We start from the raw sequence: 17639 nt of genomic DNA, 5'->3' as shown, positions 1-17639 counted from the left end.
GCACCATCAGGCCACTTTTTCATGGTTTTGGAATGGTTTATAGACTTTTGCTATGAGCCCAGAAGAGCCAAAACTCAGTTATTGCAGCACCAGAGATGTCAAGAGGCTGACATGATAATCTGCATAATAATTTAAATAACCGTTTGCTACGTCCTCCTAGCAGTACCCTGTGTGCACTGACAGTGCGGGAGATGGGATATATTCACTGTACCGCAGATCACTGCCTGCTCTGTAGATTACTGCTGTACAGAGACGCTCAGGATCTCACATATTAGTATTCACAAGGAGTACAGCCATGTTTTTTTTCCCATTTCCCTACAGCAATAAACCAATCACCTCTGAACGCTGCATGGGGATGATGAAACGCTAAGTATCTTTCCATCCAGGAAAGTTAGTACATTTGTCTGGTGCCAGAAATAAATGGCAATCATTTGCAAGTGGAGGGCAATTTAAAATGCAACAAAATAGACTGAGAAAGGCGTTTGAGGATCTGCGAGCGGAGTCCACTGATACAACACGAGCAGAAGAGAAGGACATCAATTTGGGCATAATGAGAGGACATTATCCAGACTCGTGTAAAGACAATAATTGGGCTGAAGCTCAGTCTATGACTTTATGGGGGCGCGGCAGTCTCAGTACAACACATTAATGAAGAAGATGAAACTTTGGGAAGAAAAAAAACCTCTCCTGTTAGCTGTGATTGACGATTTCCAAGAGCTGCTGCAGCAGCTGCGTTTTCCGTCGGTGTTCATTCCTCATATGTACACTGGGATTGTATTGTCAAAAGACTGATAATCAACATCTACATTGACAGCGGTACGGCTCTCTGTGTACTTCAGCCTATTATTACAAATATCACTATCATATCTCCAGGGTTTCTGCAATGTACAGCAAATGTTATCAAGTAATATACTCTGCTCATGGGTTGGGGGGGGCGACGACGGGGGGGATGTTTAAGGGGCGCTGAGTATAAAACTATTCAGTAACATACACAAAGACATTTACAATCTTCTTCACTAGATGATTGGTCAGTGATTTTTTCATATCATAAATTTTCAGGTTTGCTGTAGATGAGGTTTGGCCTTGATGGGGTTATAAATTACTGTATAGCGTCCTTTGCACAGCTGGGAAGGTCTTTTCTGTCTCTGGTGTTTGTACTGTGCAAAATAATCAAATCCCAAGAAACCCAGCCATATAATTCTCAAATAAGGTTTATTTGGACCACCTAAGCTCTGTGGGTGGTAGGACAAACACCAGCTTAGTTTGTTAGTGTATTCCCCTCTCAGCTCCATCATCAGCTGTTCATGGGGGTGGGAGGGGGAGCCGGATTTGTCACTGGGAACATACACAGCCTCCTAAGAAATTCCGAGCAGCTGTAATCCATTGACAGAGGTCATCCAGGCGAGATGTCACTGCAGACACTGTGAGGAGCACAGCCAGTAACCACCCAACCAGAAGTCAGCAGCCGTTATTCTAATGCAATCTGATGCCTGATTGGCTAAAGCGCACCCTATCAGAAAGTGTGTGTTAGCTTAGAGAATGCAATGTGGATAATTACACATACAGAAATATATTCTCATTGATACATTTTAATGAATATATAGAATTCGTAATATATTCATTTGTAAAGAGCTACAAGCTCTGCTAATACTACACAAACAATAGTACAATCTATAGTATAATGAGCTTAATTAAAATATATATCTGAAGGCACCAAATAGAAGTTAAGAGCCGTAATATGTAAATGTAGTATAATTATACTACAAACATACAAGTGTAAAATAGACAGCTAAATAAATGTATTCTTCAATGGACATGTATTCCATGATCCTCCCCTTGGTACCCTACCTCCTCCTTCCTGTGATTTACAGGTGTGCTAATATGAAGCTGGAATCTGTTGGAAGGTCGCGGACAAGACCTTGGTCGCTGACGTAGAAGGCGGTAATGCGCACTGGACCCACTGCGTAAGGGACAAGTTTGCTGGTTCAAAGTGGAAACATCTGGCTAATATTTATTCTGCTTTTTGTGTTGTTTGGATTTTCAAGCATCTGGGAAAAGTCTTGACATGGAGACAGGAGCCAAATGTTTACATTACCTGCAACAATGGTGGGCAGCTAAAGAGAGGGTTAACCCCACCATTACCCGACAGCACTAGGACCCCCCGATTTATACCTAGCGTAAAAGTCCTGCATCTGTAAAATTACCTGAGAGGCTACTCTCTGCTATAAGTCAGTACTTATATATAATGTCTCAGGATTCCAGTTTGTACAATAGGTAGCTGCTGCAGAGATGAATTATCCAATGCACACAGCTGCAACAGCCAGATGTGCCAAAAGGGGGCGATGTAGGGTTGGTTTGCTCTCCTTCAGGCAATGGAATGTGCTCCATCAGTATGTTCTAGCACAGGCTATTTATACCTATAGAAAATACCGGTGACACAAGCTGGCTGCTACAAGCTGTCAGTTTGCAGAGAGTAAATACAGACTGAGATTATTAGTGACGTGAAGTCATCAAACATGAACAAACAACTTACAGGTTCAATAATTGCTGGTTCTCCCTTCTGTCCCTTCTCACCCCGAGCTCCTCCGGAAAACTAGAACAAACACATGCAACAAAATGATTAATGTATCTGGACAAACCACACACAAATCCGTCATGTTGGTGGAAATAGCGGTTTAGCAAAGGAGTTTTTATAAAGTTGTTTCGGGTTTTTTGGTTTTTTTTGCATTGAACATAGAATACGTTTTGGTTTTTCCTGCATTCCCGCTGAGACCCCCCTGGGATGCAGCAATCATCGTAGCAGGGTGATGTCACAGCATTTAGGCATCTGGTCGTGCAAACAGACTCCAATGATCTAGACGCCAGTTACAAATGCAATGGGCCAAGTGGAACACAGACACCTTGAAATAGGTGTGTTTTGGAAGCTTTACAATTATTAATAACAGTTGTGTTTTTTTTGTTTTTTTTAATTCTGATCTTTGATCTCGGTCCAAAGGCAATCATGAAAAATTCCTGAGTGATTATTAATGATCATGTTGATGCCCCATTAAGTACCACCTGCCGCTGCAACAATGATACATGACTTTTTGGGGAAATTTACTATAAAGTCATGTTGGGACAGCGCATCCGATAGGAGTCCTCTCTCCTAGGGTCCTGCATTCGCAGTTGCCGTTTATGTTAAACAGCGCAGGGGAGAGAGTTATCGGAGATCTCTCTCCCACAGGACTGAATAAAACTGCCCACACTGCAATACCCATCGAGTATTATCCATTAAACAACTAGACATTTTACACTAAATTCTACTCAGGGAGTAGAAAGTCTTTTGTCCTTTAAAGTCACTTTCAATGTGATTTTTTAAGATAACAGACACTCTCTTCTGTGAGGATTTCCTACTGTTTTCAATTTTGAGTGCGGATTTGTTCACAAAATGATACTTAAAAAAATAATCCTAAATCCTAAAATAATCCTAAACAAAATATAGTGGGCATGGAGACCCCTTCCGTCTGTGTCAATATAGAACTATTATGATTAAATAACATCATTTGAATATTTTATTGTACTTAAACATCTGTATTTAAATGTTTTATATTGCTCCGAAATATATACATCTATATATCACTTGAATTAATTTATATTTATTTAATAACTGTTTATAACCATTATATGTAGTCAAACTTTATTATTGTATGGAGTTAAGCAGTTTATATATAGTTAAATAATTACAACAGAGATTAGTTACATTATTACATGTTGTATTTATACCTTACTCATTTATATTAGATGATTCTATAGATTGTAATGATGTCATATAACTTGTCCTGGCCCAAACCCACCATTTATATTCTGCATTGTGAATGATGCTCTGTATCCAGCCGCTTTGTATTACATATCGTGTATGTGAATCATCATGTCTCTGCTCTGCTGTAGGAAGCTATATGTGGTATATAGGAGAACAGTCACTGTGACGTGTAACTGCTGAGGCAGATCTCACTTTGGGGCTAATCCTAAAATTCTCATTCATTTAAGCCTTTGAAGCTTTTGCCTTTAATTATCCCTTGTGATTTTTAATTAGGAAAGAAATCCACTTTCACAGAGCTCGCAGTGAACAATTACTAGCAGAAGATTTAAGGAACAGGGTTCAGAGCAAAGTCAGCTCTTCATTAAATCTATAATCAAAATATTACCTTAAATAGGTTGTGTAATAAATAATAAACTGGACATTTGCAATCAACTTCATTAGGAAACAATGAATGGTTTTGATTATATTTTGCACTCTGGTCAGGAAGTGATTTTTTGTAATTCACTGCAGTACCTTACTGTAGCCTGCAGGTGTCCCTCTTGCAAACATTAAAAATAAGTTTAGTTTCCAATTAAATGAAAGGTCACAGTGACCCTGACGGTAGGAATACCTCAATGTCGATTACAGCAGGCTTGCCATTTATTTTGGCTTCCGGGTCATCCAAGTCTTCATCATAATTTAGTCCGTCGTAATTGTTCCCATAGTTAGCTATGGTTTCCTCCGCAAAATCTTCATCAATGTTCCCCCCCTGGCTGGAGCTGCCGGCACCACTAACAGACGTGCCCTTAGGTCAGACAGAACATACACATACACTAAGTAAACATCCTGAATACAACTTATATAAATGTATATACAGTGTGGATGACAACCTAGAAAGGAAGAGGTTAAGGACAACCAAACATACAAGTTCATCCAATACGGAATGATATATATATATATATATATATATATATATATATATATATATATATATATATATATATATATATACACACACACATACACTACACATATGTGGCAGAACCAATACTATGACAGAACCTAACTGAATTGAATGTTCCCTTGATCCTTGGTATCATTGCAGAGCTCGGACTACAGACTGAATATGGGGTACAGGCCTAGCCCTGTCCATAAAAGCACACGGGAGAACTGAGGGGCTTCAGAAACGGGAAGCCCGATTAATGGAGGAAATTAAGGGGTTATTTCATAAAAAATTATGGGGGATGGGAACGGCGGTGGGCAGTGACTCATCTAGACGAGGGTCTTTCTGGAGACGACTCTCCCAGCATGTAAGTGGCAGGGACAACATGAAATTGACCTAATCTTCTCAAGGTTGAAACGGGGCCTCATTCTTGTTCCATTTATTTAAGTGATAAGACCTAGGTGAACAGCAGATTTTTCTACCACAGGACACAAGGCTGTCGGTGACACCTTTACATGCAACTTACATTGGACAGGTTGGTGGAGACCATGATACTGGTGACGACCTCGACATTCCTATCGACAGCGGCTTCATCTATGACGGTCTCCTCCACCTCACCATAGTTGTTGTTTTCTTCCGGTTGTGGGGTGTAATAGTCGTCGGGTCCTCCATAACTGTAGTCCTCATATATGGTGGGGTTCGGCTCATAGCTTTCGACTTTGGTCTCTATTCTTGCAGCTTCAGTAGTTACGATAGCGGGGGCTTCAGTGGTTGGTTCTACCTCCTCCTGGAAGATAAAGATCATTCAGTATCAGGATAACAAGCTGGGTGTTTGGGGAAGAGGGACGAGACTCAGCTCAGCAGCCTATTAGGTAGACCAGAGACCCAGCCCAAGGTCCTACTATGGGGCTGTCCAGGGGGGGCAGATGTCCCCTGCCCCCCAGCCAGGCCAGCCCTAGTGTGGGAGCCTTGTTTCATGTAGACGCACCAGTGTTTGAGGAATTGGTTGCCCCAAAATATTCTGTGCTGCCATTAACCCTCTAATGCTCTGACTGACTGTTGGCTCTGATTGGCTGTGTATATAGATTTGAACAATAGTTCAGGCCTGGTCAACCTGTGGCTCTCCAGGTGTTGTGAAACTACAGGTCCCAGCATGCTTTTACCAGTAGATAGCCAGCCGATAAGCAGGCAGGGCATGCTGGGTCTTGTAGTTCCACATCACCTGGAGAGCCACAGGTTGGCCAGGACTACAATAGGTCATCGCCAATAGAACACAACCCGATTGTAAATATGTTACAGTTTATTGCACATTTCAGATTATTCCCCTTTGTGGATCAATTGTTAATATAGATCAGTAGTAACGTGCAGTAAGATGCAGCAACCAATGTAGTACAGGTGCAACTACTAAATGCTAACGTTTGGTTGCTTTGCAGCAAACTTGCACCTTTCTTTCTAATAACTTATTTTATGTACTTTTATGTTACAGTTTTCCTGATAATTTTCTTTTTTTTATGAATTGCGTTTTCTTTACACTGAGCAATCTGGGTATAATGTCTTTATCAGGTGCTATAAGGTTCGGGAAGCATCGTGCAACATATTTAAAACTCATTTTCTGCACTAATTTTGCAACAGTTTTCACATTCAGGTGTAATGCATGGGCAGGACCATTATCAATGTGTGGAAATGAGGTGAAACTTAGATTATTACACTGCAGCAGAAATGTTGAATTTGGAAGTTATTTTTACCTCCTCGATGTCAGGTTGCGGTCGTACGGCTTCTTCACCTGTGGCTTGGGAAGGTTTGCTGGTGGGAGTTTTCTCTTCATCTTCATAATATGGATATTCATAATAATAGCCTTCATCTCCTTCCGCGGCTTCTGGATACTGCAAAATTTACACACAAAACCCAGGTGAAGACAAGAGAGGCGACCACATGCATTAACCTACACCAAGAAAAGGCTGCATCACCTATATAATGTATTCAATAAAAGAGCGTATACCAGGGAGTGTATATAAACGTATACTGGCGTGTGCGTGAACATTCGCCCGCAAGACATGATGTTCTGCACTGAATATTCTAGATGACCATACACGCTACTTGCAGAAAGGCAGGGGGTTACACAAACAGGGCGACCGGCTGTGTTGAACATTGTAAAATGCGTTTCCTGAGTTCTGTATCGACAGCATGTGGCTGAGATCCCCCACGGCAAGCACTAGGGCAAGGCTTGATAGGGTGGTCTCCGGGTAAACTAGGCATGGTATAATGGTAACAATGTATTAAGTTTTCGCTGTAAGTAAATGAACAGACCATACAGGCATTGTTATGGCATTGCTGCTAGGAAGAAATCTAAACGTGGACAGGAAAATAGCTGAACAAATGTTCAGGTACGTTTTGGTCTGATGCAGGCAGGTAAGATTTGCAGATACACATTTAGTTGAAATGTATAGGCTCTCATCACTGCAGCTGGCTCATACAGTGCAGAAAGAGACAAAGATATGCAGCAATTTCCAGCAAAAGATGCAAATCAGACACTGTAACTTGTAAGTAGAATGACGTACGAGGATAACTAGGCAGGTGCATAGGGCATGAACTACGATGGGGCTTGAGGGTACAAACATGAGTGTAAAATTCCCTGTGATATATGTTCAGCCAGTTCTACAACCAGCGATTTTAAAGCTTTTTCACATATTAAGACATACATGTATACATGACCTCATTGGAGGTTAGAGTGACTCTAATATCACTGGCTGTTTGACTGGAGGTAGCAGGGGCTTGAAAGCATTTAAGGCTGGCATAGGAAGTGATATGTTGGGGGCCACAAGGTGAGTTTGGCTAGGGCCCTACAGAGCGAGACCCAACTCTACTATAAATAAAGCTGGGCAATTTTAGTGCCCTCTCTGCTGCTCAGAGATGGAAGTCCTGCATCTTTCAGTGTATACTTACATACTCATCTGGGTTGGGATCCTGAGCCTGGTGGGTATCGGGAGTGGCAGTGTCACAGTCGGGACTGTAGTGTTCACAATAATCAAATGCAGCTCGGTGATCCGACACAATTAGGAGCTGTTGGATATCTCCCTAAAGTGACAACAGAGAAACACAGTAAGATAAATGGAAAATTTGATCAAATAAGAGGTTTCCCATTAAATATAGCAAAGACTCAAAACTTTTAAAACTTTTGAGCTATATTAAAATATTACATCCTTGAAGATTAAAAAAACAAACATATCCGTAAAACATGTTGCAAGCAAAATGTTATTTTGCAGGAAATATCTAACAATATATAAACTGCTTCCAATCACACATTAATATTCAGAGTCCCAATAAATCTTTATATGCAGACTTTCATTCATTGCTATCTGTTGACTACACACAGTGAAGTCAGGTAGATTCTGGGTTAAACCAACATACAAAAGAGTGCAGCCTATCCATTCACTAGGAGGCAGTGACATCACCAAGAATGTAGCCTATCCATTCACTAGGAGGCAGTGACATCACTGAGAATGCAGCCTATCCAGTCACTAGGAACCAGTGACATCACTGAGAATGCAGCCTATCCAGTCACTAGGAACCAGTGACATCACTGAGAATGCAGCCTATCCAGTCACTAGGAACCAGTGACATCACTGAGAATGCAGCCTATCCAGTCACTAGGAACCAGTGACATCACTGAGAATGCAGCCTATCCCAATGCTAGGAGCCAGTGACATCACTGAGAATTCTATTACAATATCCAGATGTATACATTGTCACACAATTAGTACATGGTTTAATGTTAGATTATATAAACACAGCAGCCGCACATTGCCACTCTCTATATTGTCACACATGAGAAGAGCACGAAGGACTGAGCCACACCTGAAAAAACAGGGAACTGGCCGGGTCCAGCTCTTCTAAGGTTTCCAAACAGTTGATCAAACAAACTGAGGCCAGAATGCTCTTTTAATTAGGCATGGTGCCCGGGGATGAATCAGTGTCTGAAGCTGCTCAGACTCCGATGTTACACAGAGCACCAGAGTAGATGAAGTCTATACAACAGGCTTCCAGCTTTCCAGCGACTGTCCCAGGAGCTCATCCAACAGGCAGATGGACTGTTCCATTCCCAGCAGAGGCAGGAGGGAGAAATTAATTGGCTAAAACCCTTAAGATTAGCCCGTGTTCTCTGCCAAATCATTTAGTAGGATTAATAGAGACACAGTAACAAATTGAAGACACATATGCAGCCTCAGGGATGGAAAACAGGATAAAGGGATCAATGAAATCTTGTCTGCAGTCATCAACAACTTCTAGAGACAGATCGCTCCTTATAGAGGGAGAAACAATGGTGATCTCATACCTGAGAGTACCGCTGTTACAGTCATATCATCATAATTTTTTTATGCTTCGTCATTAATGACTTTATTATTGCCTGTTTAAACAGAGTGGACCTAGACCCATGTTCATCACCAGACGTATACATATTCAGATCCGCTCCTTGCTGAATATGTACGTATGCTCGATGTACGTGTGTGTGCTCGATATATGTGCATTTTTTTTTATAAAACGCAATATGTTTGTTTTACGTTCCTTGATGAATCAGCCCCGGAGTGTCATTATATGTCACCCCCAGGTTTGGCATGTCCCTAGTCCCTCGTGACAACTGACCAGGTAACCCAGCAAGCGCCCATCTCAGGTGTACTCACCCACATATGACCCCCAGGAGGAGAGCGATGCATCAAGTTACTGACAGTCTCTATGGCCGGATTGCTTATATTGCTGGTTATTAAGTAATGCTGGCAATCACCAGATAAGACACAGATTTGTCATTATCAGCAGAATGAGAGAAAGACATGTACTTCAATTTTCTCTCTTAACTAATTTTTTTCCCAAACTTGAGTGCTAGATATATGAAGGGCTTTTATTAACCCATTAGAGACCAAGACATGAGTATGATATACAATGTACAACCCTACTCCGAGAGACGACCAGTCTGCCCCACTGGGAATGTGATGGTATTTGCTGAGTAAGAGATACATGACGATGTAATTCACACCAGCAACCGTTAATACATTTGTCTGGCCCAGGAGTGATTGCCCTTGGTCTATGTCTGACTTTGGTTTTACTTGTCCAGAATAAATTTTTAAAGCTTTTGAGATTCTAACCTCTGTGGAACTACAAATCCCAGCATACCTTGCCGTTCCACAACAAGAAGACGGCCACAGAATTGCCAAGCTTGGTGTAAAACATAACACACGCCTAGCCTGAAGAGATTGGAAAAACTCCCCAGAGATATGTTCAGCTGCACAACAGTTCAGGACCAGTGATGTCACAGCAGCTCAACAGACTTAGATTTCAGTGTTTCTGACCTTTATCTCATTGGGCCATAAGAGGGGTTTTAGCTGTCTGTAATGGACTAGGGGTGATGACTGCAATCTGTTGATTTTTTTAATGAGAAACAGATCTGTTAATTTTAATAATCCACAATAAATCATCTTTCCTATGAAGGTTTCATGGTATCAAGAAATAGCTAAAAGCCGAGAAATACACACTGAGGACATTAACATGTACATATAAAACAATCTAATTTTAGGTATTTAGCAGAATCAGGGTTTTGGAACTAGAGCGACAAAGACTGGGGAAGGGGAGGAAGGATGGGGGGGTGGGCACTGACCTCAACTTTGGGAATATATGCGTAACCAGGACTAAATAGGAAACAGATGCAGAGGGAACATTAACTAGGTAACCACAGAACTGAGATGAATGATAGTTTAAATTTCACTCCTGTTAAGACAATATTACCATTTTCCATTCCGCTCACTTTCTGCTGATGTAAGGGGAACGGATACGTATTTATTCTGCGTTAATATTATGTTTTGAGCACTGAGAACAGACAGAAGTCTGCACAAACTATCACATTTCCAAGCTGAACATGAAGAATGAACTTAATGTTTGCCTTATAGACGGGAATACATACACACACACACAGAGGCTGGGGGGAGACGACTACCTGCAAAAACAAACTCATATCCGCGTATTAAAAACAGCCTACATGAAACAAAATAACCCTGCATCATTTTACCGCTGACCATAGCACTTCAGGAGTGACACAATGTATCAGCGTTACACTTCCTGATGGAGATCCCTCTGCAGAGATGGGGGAGCTGGGAGGCTGTACTTGGAGATTTAAGATGATGCAGTGAAATAGAAAATGTTTTGTGTAATTTATCCATTTTGATAGCACTAGTTTGTTATAAACACCAGGAAGCATTTGTATTATTAGGTTTTACAGAGAAAATACTTTAATGTTTGTACAACTTTTCATTTACGGGTAAAATACTTATGATTTTGCACTGTTACAATTAGTCCCAGGGGAAGGTGGGGGGCAGAGGAAATATCAGAAGGGGACAAAGTTCAGGGTTCTTTTTGGGTCACCCAGAGATGTTTATAGAGCTAAGACCCCCAGGGACTCCCTCACAAAGAGAGGATGATTTGTGGCCAAGTTCTAGACTCTAAACCCAGCATTGTTTGAGATTTACATTCTAGGACGGGAAGTGACAGTGGTGCCAGTCACAACACTCAATTCGCAAAGCCTTAAACCCTTCTGAAATAAAGACTTTCAAGAACGTGACCTTTCTCCTGGCAGACATATGTCATACTCATTGCCACCTGGTAATGAGGGGACACCAGGACATGACAGTTTCCTCAGTCCCGCTCCTCTAAACAGCTGCAGACCATAAATACTTTCTGGTCCCTGGGCTCTGGGAATGTCGGGATGTAAAGGAGGATATTGGATGTAATCTATTAGAGCTGGGATAAGAACTAATATAACAGAGCAAAAAGTAGTAACAATGTCATATAAGACACGCAAGCTATAATAGGAAATCATACAATGTATCAGTGCATTAACAGCCAATACAATGCATCGGTGCATTAACAGCCAAAACAATGTATTGGTGCATTAACAGCTATTATACAATGTACTGGTGCATTAACAGCTATTAAACAATGCATTGGTGCATTTACAGCTATTATACAATGCATCGGTGCCTTAACAGCCAATATAATGCATCGGCGCATTAACAGCTATTATACAATGCATCGGTGCCTTAACAACAAATACAATGAATCGGTACATTAACAGCTATTATACAATGTATTGGTGCATTAACAGCTATTAAACAATGTATTGGTGCATTAACAGCTATTAAACAATGTATTGGTGCATTAACAGCTATTATACAATGCATTGGTGCATTAACAGCTATTATACAATGCATTGGTGCATTAACAGGCAAAACAATGTATTGGTGCATTAACAGCTATTATACAATGTATTGGTGCATTAATGGCTAGTACAATGTATTGGTGCATTAACAGCTATTATGCAATGCATCGGTGCCTTAACAGCCAATACAATGTATTGGTGCATTAACAGCTATTATATAATGTATTGGTGCATTAACAGCTATTATATAATGTATTGGTGCATTAATGGCTAGTACAATGTATTGGTGCATTAATGGCTAGTACAATGTATTGGTGCATTAACAGCTAATACAATGCATCTGTGCATTAACAGTCAATACAAAGTATTGGAACATTAACAGCTATTATACAATGCATTGGTGCATTAACAGCCCTTACAATGTATCGGTGCATTAAAGGCTAGTACAATGTATCGGTGCACTAACGGCTAATACAATGTATCGGTGCACTAACAGCTAGTACAATGTATCGGTACACTAACAGCTAGTACAATGTATCGGTGCATTAAAGGCTAGTACAATGTATCGGTGCACTAACGGCTAGTACAATGTATCGGTGCACTAACGACTAATACAATGCATTAGTGCATTAACAGCTAATACAATGTATCAGTGCATTAACAGCCAATATACAATGTAACAGAACAGTAATGAGAACTGATACAATGCGATAGAAACATACACACTTAACATATTTGTAACAAGGACTAGCTACTGTACACAAAGACACATTAGGAGCTGATATAATGTTTTCAGCTGCAATAAGAGATAATATAATGGAATAAAGCCATAACAAGAGCTGAGACAATGAAAAATAGTTGTGCTTTGAAACAATATGAGACGCAATAAGAAATAATACTATGTTGTAACAGGTCTACAGTACACACTGATACAGGAAGAGTAATTCAGAATCTGAAAAAGGCGATTGTAACAATTATTCAAGTGTACCTAATGTTAGTTGAAAGTAAATGGATTTTTGGCCTAGATAACTGGGTTTGCACCATCTAATGGGGGTGTTGGGCTGACGGAGGGCTCCTTGCCAAGTGCGGATTAGGTGCACACACTGCATACTCCCCAAAATCCTGATTTTGGAGGGACATCCTGATTCGCTTAACAAGAAAGTGGGTGGAGATTCACCAAAAATTTACACACCTGTGGGCGGAGTTTGGGTGGAACAGGGGTGGGACTTTTGGGATTCTAAATGCTGGGAGGTATGTCATTGCACTGAAAAGAGGTTTAATTTTTGGGGAGGTATTAAGGAGATAAAGAGGTCTACAGGTCTTGAAGGCAGCTTTAAATGATAGAGGGGTATTTATTCCCTATCACATGAAAGACAGTCAGCAGTTTCTGCAGTTCGTAAATAACCCTTTATGTAACAGAACCAGAAAAAAAATACAAATTTCATTCAATAAACAACCTGAAAGAATGTGGAAGAAGGACAGAAACACCATAAACTCCACAACAAGGAGGCATACAGTGAAACACTGCACCAGCTGCCAGCATAAAACTGATATTATAACTGATACAAAGTAACAGTAATAATATTTGCTCCAGTCTTAACGGAAGTGATACCATGTAACTGATCTGTAATAGGTAACAGGGAAGGGATTTAGGGGTGGATTTATCAAATCTTCTAAAAAGAAAAATTGGAGGTGTTGCCATAGAAACCAATCAGATTCTAGCTCTCAGTATCTAGAATACACTAGATAAATAACAGCTAGAATCTAATTGGTTCCTATGGGCAAAACCTCCACTTTTTCTTTTTAGAAGATTTGATAAATCTAAGCCTCAGAATCAGTCTGGTAGTGGGAAAGAGCTATGGGCAGGGGATAATTACTGAGGAGAAGCCAGTTGAAGACAGCAGATGTTCTAACACAAATTACAAACCAATCCTTCTCCATATTTACTGCACAAAAGCACTTAACAACAGTCATGATTAACAATCTTATAGAAAAGAAGTTAATGAAAATTCATTTCTGCATGAAGAAAAAGCAGCAATTACAGAACCAGCTATTATTAATGCTGATCACCAGGATGGAGGAGCGGGAATGAGTTTACTCTCTAAATTTCACTGCATCATATTTTTTTTTATGGAGAGAGTGTGTATGCATTATATATAATATATACACTCCCCCATTTTAGTATTAATATATTAAATCTTATACAAGAGTGATACAGTGCCAGCATTTGCTGGTCATTTAGTAATGTACCTATCACCTAAATCAGTAGAGACCATGACAGCTAGAAAAATACTTAAAAACATACTTTAAAATTAGCAATCTGTCCGTTCTGTCGACATGACATGATGTGCACCTCTAACATGTCAAACACAGGGTGACTGACAGCTTGGCATACTTGCTTTGAGGATTGGTCGATTGATACATGGATTGGATCAGTGATGTCACAGCAGCTCAACGGTCTGCATTCTGTGCTTTAATATTTACCAAAATTAGGACACTGACCTATATACGTGGGTAGGGCTTCATCTTTCTGTAACGGAGGAGGAACACTGTCCCTATACACTGAGGATGCAGCCGTTTTGTAGGCTAAAACAGTATTCATGAGATTGTAGACTATCCAGTTACACCCGGTTCCTTGCTGGGCAGCTAATGGGGCCGTAAGACCCTAAGATTTTGCCTCACACAGCATTAAGCAAAACTGGGATTAGGCATCAAATTTTGGTTATATATTTTATAAAATGTGATCAGTGAAGAACTATCAAACAACAAAGAGTATCCCTTCAAAATAAAACTTGTCAGAGCAGCCTAGAAAGAAATAAGTTACTATAGGGTGTCCTGGTGCAGGTGATGTAATTTTAGCAATCAGAATATTCTTTCTATGGATTGCTGGAAGAAATTACATCATGGTCCCGGAGAAGGAAACCTTAGTATCTTAGGAACTGGTTCCCTCCAAAACTGTAACAGAGGGCCTGGTGTATAGGAAATGTCTCACTGACAGATTAATCCTGAGTATGGTTAACATGACAACATCTTATCTGTACCTCTATAAGGGACAGTAACAGAACAGGGACCTGCATTATCTCTTACAACTAAGGCCCTTTCAGTGATTTGCGGAATACCATGAATAGGGTCCATTGTCTCTGCTGACCTGTTAGACATGGAACGTCTGACAGCAGTAAGTCTGCGTTCCATTATCTCTCTGTAATGCCACATGGAAAAGAAAAGAGAGGAATGAAATCCGTATTCTTAGCGGAGGGGACAGTGTCCTTAGCTAATCCACTTTATCTTGAAGTCTGTGACATTTCTATCTAATAATAAGGTAATAAAGTAAAACAAACGGTCGTCTAGTGGAATAGAACATTGAATCATTGGAGAAAGCCGCAATAATTTTACTGCTCTGAAGTTGGTGAAATGTGTATATAATATGTATGTAGATTAAAAAAAAAATATATATATATATATATACATACACGCACACACACACACGCACACATACATATATACACACACACATGCATACATACACACACACGCACATACACACTGATCAGACACAACATTAAAACCACTGAGGAAGTGAAGTGAATAAACTTTATTGTCTCATTACAGTTGCACCTGTCAGGGGGTGGGATATACTTGGCATGGTGCTGCAAAATACACCCTATTTTCATTTTCATGGATGGAGATACTGAGGATGGAAGGAATGTGTATATAGCTCAGGTACCTGTGTCAAATTGGTAGAGATGTAATTAGTGTGTTGTAGTGTTAGGTGGTTTGGGATGGAGATACTGAGGATAGAAGGAATGTGTATATAGCTCATGTACCTGTGTCAGATTGGTACAGATGTAATTAGTGTGCTGTAGTGTTAGGTGGTTTAGGATGGAGATACTGAGGATAGAAGGAATGTGTATATAGTTCAGGTACCTGTGTCAGATTGGTACAGATGTAATTAGTGTGTTGTAGTGTTAGGTGGTTTAGGATGGAGATACTGGGGATAGAAGGAATGTGTATATAGCTCAGGTACCTGTGTCAGATTGGTACAGATGTAATTAGTGTGTTGTAGTGTTAGGTGGTTTAGGATGGAGATACTGAGGATAGAAGGAATGTGTATATAGATCAGGTACCTGTGTCAGATTGGTACAGATGTAATTAGTATGTTGTAGTGTTAGGTGGTTTAGGATGGAGATACTGAGGATAGAAGGAATGTGTATATAGCTCAGGTACATGTGTCAGATTGGTACAGATGTAATTAGTGTGATGTAGTGTTAGGTGGTTTAGGATGGAGATACTGAGGATAGAAGGAATGTGTATATAGATCAGGTACCTGTGTCAGATTGTTACAGATGTAATTAGTGTGTTGTAGTGTTAGGTGGTTTAGGATGGAGATACTGAGGATAGAAGGAATGTGTATATAGTTCAGGTACCTGTGTCAGATTGGTACAGATGTAATTAGTGTGTTGTAGTGTTAGGTGGTTTAGGATGGAGATACTGAGGATAGAAGGAATGTGTATATAGCTCAGGTACCTGTGTCAGATTGGTACAGATGTAATTAGTGTGTTGTAGTGTTAGGTGGTTTAGGATGGAGATACTGAGGATAGAAGGAATGTGTATATAGTTCAGGTACCTGTGTCAGATTGGTACAGATGTAATTAGTGTGTTGTAGTGTTAGGTGGTTTAGGATGGAGATACTGGGGATAGAAGGAATGTGTATATAGCTCAGGTACCTGTGTCAGATTGGTACAGATGTAATTAGTATGTTGTAGTGTTAGGTGGTTTAGGATGGAGATACTGAGGATAGAAGGAATGTGTATATAGCTCAGGTACCTGTGTCAGATTGGTACAGATGTAATTAGTGTGTTGTAGTGTTAGGTGGTTTAGGATGGAGATACTGAGGATAGAAGGAATGTGTATATAGCTCAGGTACCTGTGTCAGATTGTTACAGATGTAATTAGTGTGTTGTAGTGTTAGGTGGTTTAGGATGGAGATACTGAGGATAGAAGGAATGTGTATATAGCTCAGGTACCTGTGTCAGATTGGTACATATGTAATTAGTGTGTTGTAGTGTTAGGTGGTTTAGGATGGAGATACTGAGGATAGAAGGAATGTGTATATAGCTCATGTACCTGTATCAGATTGGTACAGATGTAATTAGTGTGTTGTAGTGTTAGGTGGTTTAGGATGGAGATACTGAGGATAGAAGGAATGTGTATATAGCTCAGGTACCTGTGTCAGATTGGTACAGATGTAATTAGTATGTTGTAGTGTTAGGTGGTTTAGGATGGAGATACTGAGGATAGAAGGAATGTGTATATAGCTCAGGTACCTGTGTCAGATTGGTACAGATGTAATTAGTGTGTTGTAGTGTTAGGTGGTTTAGGATGGAGATACTGAGGATAGAAGGAATGTGTATATAGCTCAGGTACCTGTGTCAGATTGGTACAGATGTAATTAGTGTGTTGTAGTGTTAGGTGGTTTGGGATGGAGATACTGAGGATAGAAGGAATGTGTATATAGCTCAGGTACCTGTGTCAGATTGTTACAGATGTAATTAGTGTGTTGTAGTGTTAGGTGGTTTAGGATGGAGATACTGAGGATAGAAGGAATGTGTATATAGTTCAGGTACCTGTGTCTGATTGCTACAGATGTAATTAGTGTGTTGTAGTGTTAGGTGGTTTAGGATGGAGATACTGAGGATAGAAGGAATGTGTATATAGTT

The 17639-nt window shown here is 40.2% G+C and overlaps 1 protein-coding gene across 3 annotated transcripts in view; it reads right to left on the bottom strand.

The window, feature by feature from the left end:
• The window catches only part of COL5A1 (collagen type V alpha 1 chain), a 270218-nt gene that overhangs the window by 79289 nt on the left and 173290 nt on the right, over positions 1–17639 (bottom strand). For all 3 annotated transcript variants that reach the window (XM_075185732.1, XM_075185733.1, XM_075185735.1), the window contains 5 exons: positions 7665–7796; positions 6467–6604; positions 5248–5508; positions 4410–4583; positions 2534–2593 (listed from right to left, as the gene is read on the bottom strand). In XM_075185732.1, the coding sequence (XP_075041833.1) occupies positions 2534–2593; positions 4410–4583; positions 5248–5508; positions 6467–6604; positions 7665–7796 (765 nt within the window). The remainder of the gene's footprint in view (positions 1–2533; positions 2594–4409; positions 4584–5247; positions 5509–6466; positions 6605–7664; positions 7797–17639) is intronic.

Source organism: Mixophyes fleayi, chromosome 9 (assembly GCF_038048845.1).
Source record: "Mixophyes fleayi isolate aMixFle1 chromosome 9, aMixFle1.hap1, whole genome shotgun sequence".
Classification (NCBI taxonomy): domain Eukaryota; kingdom Metazoa; phylum Chordata; class Amphibia; order Anura; family Limnodynastidae; genus Mixophyes; species Mixophyes fleayi.
Note: the sequence above shows the minus strand (reverse complement) of the source record. Positions and strands in the feature narration are given on the sequence as shown.